At 47.3% G+C, this 1914-nt stretch overlaps 1 protein-coding gene across 1 annotated transcript in view; it reads left to right on the plus strand.

Annotated features, from left to right (window-relative positions):
• Positions 1-807: 807 nt before the first annotated feature.
• Positions 808-1914, plus strand: part of Pah (phenylalanine hydroxylase) — a 69109-nt gene continuing 68002 nt past the window's right edge. The window contains exon 1 of the mRNA XM_015482843.2: positions 808-1032. Within this exon, the coding sequence (XP_015338329.1) occupies positions 973-1032 (60 nt within the window). The 5' untranslated portion in view covers positions 808-972. The remainder of the gene's footprint in view (positions 1033-1914) is intronic.

Genomic DNA, 1914 nt, shown 5'->3' on the forward strand with positions numbered 1-1914 from the left:
ATGACACAGTCATCCCACTCCTTGGTAATTATCCAAAAGAACTAAAATCAGCATACTACTGTGATAGGGCCATATCAATGGTTATATTTCACAAAAGTCATATTATGGACCCAGGTGCCTGTCAGTAGATGAATGGTTAAAAAATGTGGTATATATACACACAGTGGACATACTTTTAAATACTATCTTGCACTTACTGAATGTTGAATTAGGTGGCAAGTGGCTACTAAATGTTGAATACACCCCTTCTCCCTGTTATTCATGAATATTCCAGCAAGGTGCTGCTACAATTCTCCCTTCAGAGCCCCCAGCAGTTACACAGGTAGCTGAAGAACACATGGGTGGATTTTAGTCTAGGTGGCTCTTACCTTTGGTCGGTGGCTCCTGTGCTCAGTGTTAGTAATGTCATCCACGTGTGCTTCTCTAAAGACAAATCACAGCAAAGCCATTCACTCAGTGGTTAATAAAAGGGACCAAAAAGAAAATCTAAATTAGAGTCCTGGCTCTGCTTGATTGCGGGAGGGGGAATTGTGCACATGCTTGTTATCAGCAAGCTGTCTCAGGTTTAATTCTAATTGTACAGAACCTGCCCTCCAGGATTCTGAGAGTCCCAGAAGTGTCAAACCTGTCTAATCACCAGGACACCGATGACCCTGCACTTTCTGACTTCTTTCCTCCCTTCAGGGCAGGTTGCCCAGTGCCAAGTGTCTGCCACACCCTCCTGGAGTCCTCCCCTCCTGGCCGCCCAGAGCAGGTGACCTGGAGCAGGAGGTGGGCGGCTCTCCCTCTCTGCGTCAGGACAACGCCCACCAGAGGGGTGTCACCCTGCTTGTTGCGCAGCAGGAGGCACCCTTTGGAACCTGGTCTCCTCCCTGATGTAGGTTAAAACCCTTCGCTCCACGTTTGTTCGGGTTGCAAACCTACCTGCCACTGCAGCCCAGACTCACAGACCTTACTTCCCGGGGAGCCAGCATGTCGGCTGTGGTCCTGGAGACGCGAGGCACGGGCAGAAAATTCTCCGACTTTGGACAGGTGAGCCAGAAGGGGCTTCAGCTACTCTGGTAGGGAAATTTGGATCCTAAACAGATCTGAAAATTTTCTGGTTTTTCCCAGTTTCAGAAGCTCACCAAGATCTCTGAATTCATTTGAAGATGTTGGGAATGTTTAGGAAGTCAATATATAAAGATTGTCCTCAATAATTATTTCCAAATGGAAGCATATCTGTCCTGGGTGGTCTTCAGGGGAAGAAAGCATTGCTTCAAGGGTTGGGGATCTGACTTTCAGCACTGCCACCAACCCGCTGTGTGTCATTGGAACCTTTCTGTTTCTTGCTTTCTCTTCTGTATACCGAAAGGGCTGGTCCTTAATGACCTGGGTGGGGTAGAGGGTCCTTCTAGATCTCTTCTATGATGTTTATAATGGACTCCCTGTCACTTATGGAAATGGACAAATTGTAAGAATTCCTTTCACTTTGGGGTGCAGATGGGACATGAAGAGTGAAAGGAAAGTGACCACAACACTCGGAGCAACCAAGAGATCTTTATTGCAGCAGTGCAACAGAGGAGAAAAGAAAGAAGGAAAGAAGTGTGTGTCTGGGGGTGGGCAGCTGGGGAAGGCTTTTATAGCCCTTCTGCTGTGCTGCCTAAATCTAACAGGGTCTGGGTCTGCAAGCTGCCTTGTTGGCACAAAAGGGGGTTAAGTGCTCGGCCTTGAGTGGCGGGCTACGTGTTCAGCCTTGAGCCGGGGATTGGGTGTTTGATCTTGAAGCAAACAGGTGATAAAGAACCAGACGGTCCTTGGCCCATTTGTTGATTGGGTTGTTTGTTCTCTTATTGTCTAATTTTTTGAGTTCTTTGTATACTCTGGATATTAGGGCTCTATCTGAAGTGTGAGGAGTAAAGATTTGTTCCCAGG

The sequence above is a fragment of the Marmota marmota genome, unplaced genomic scaffold (genome assembly GCF_001458135.2).
Source record: "Marmota marmota marmota unplaced genomic scaffold, marMar, whole genome shotgun sequence".
Classification (NCBI taxonomy): Eukaryota; Metazoa; Chordata; class Mammalia; order Rodentia; family Sciuridae; genus Marmota; species Marmota marmota.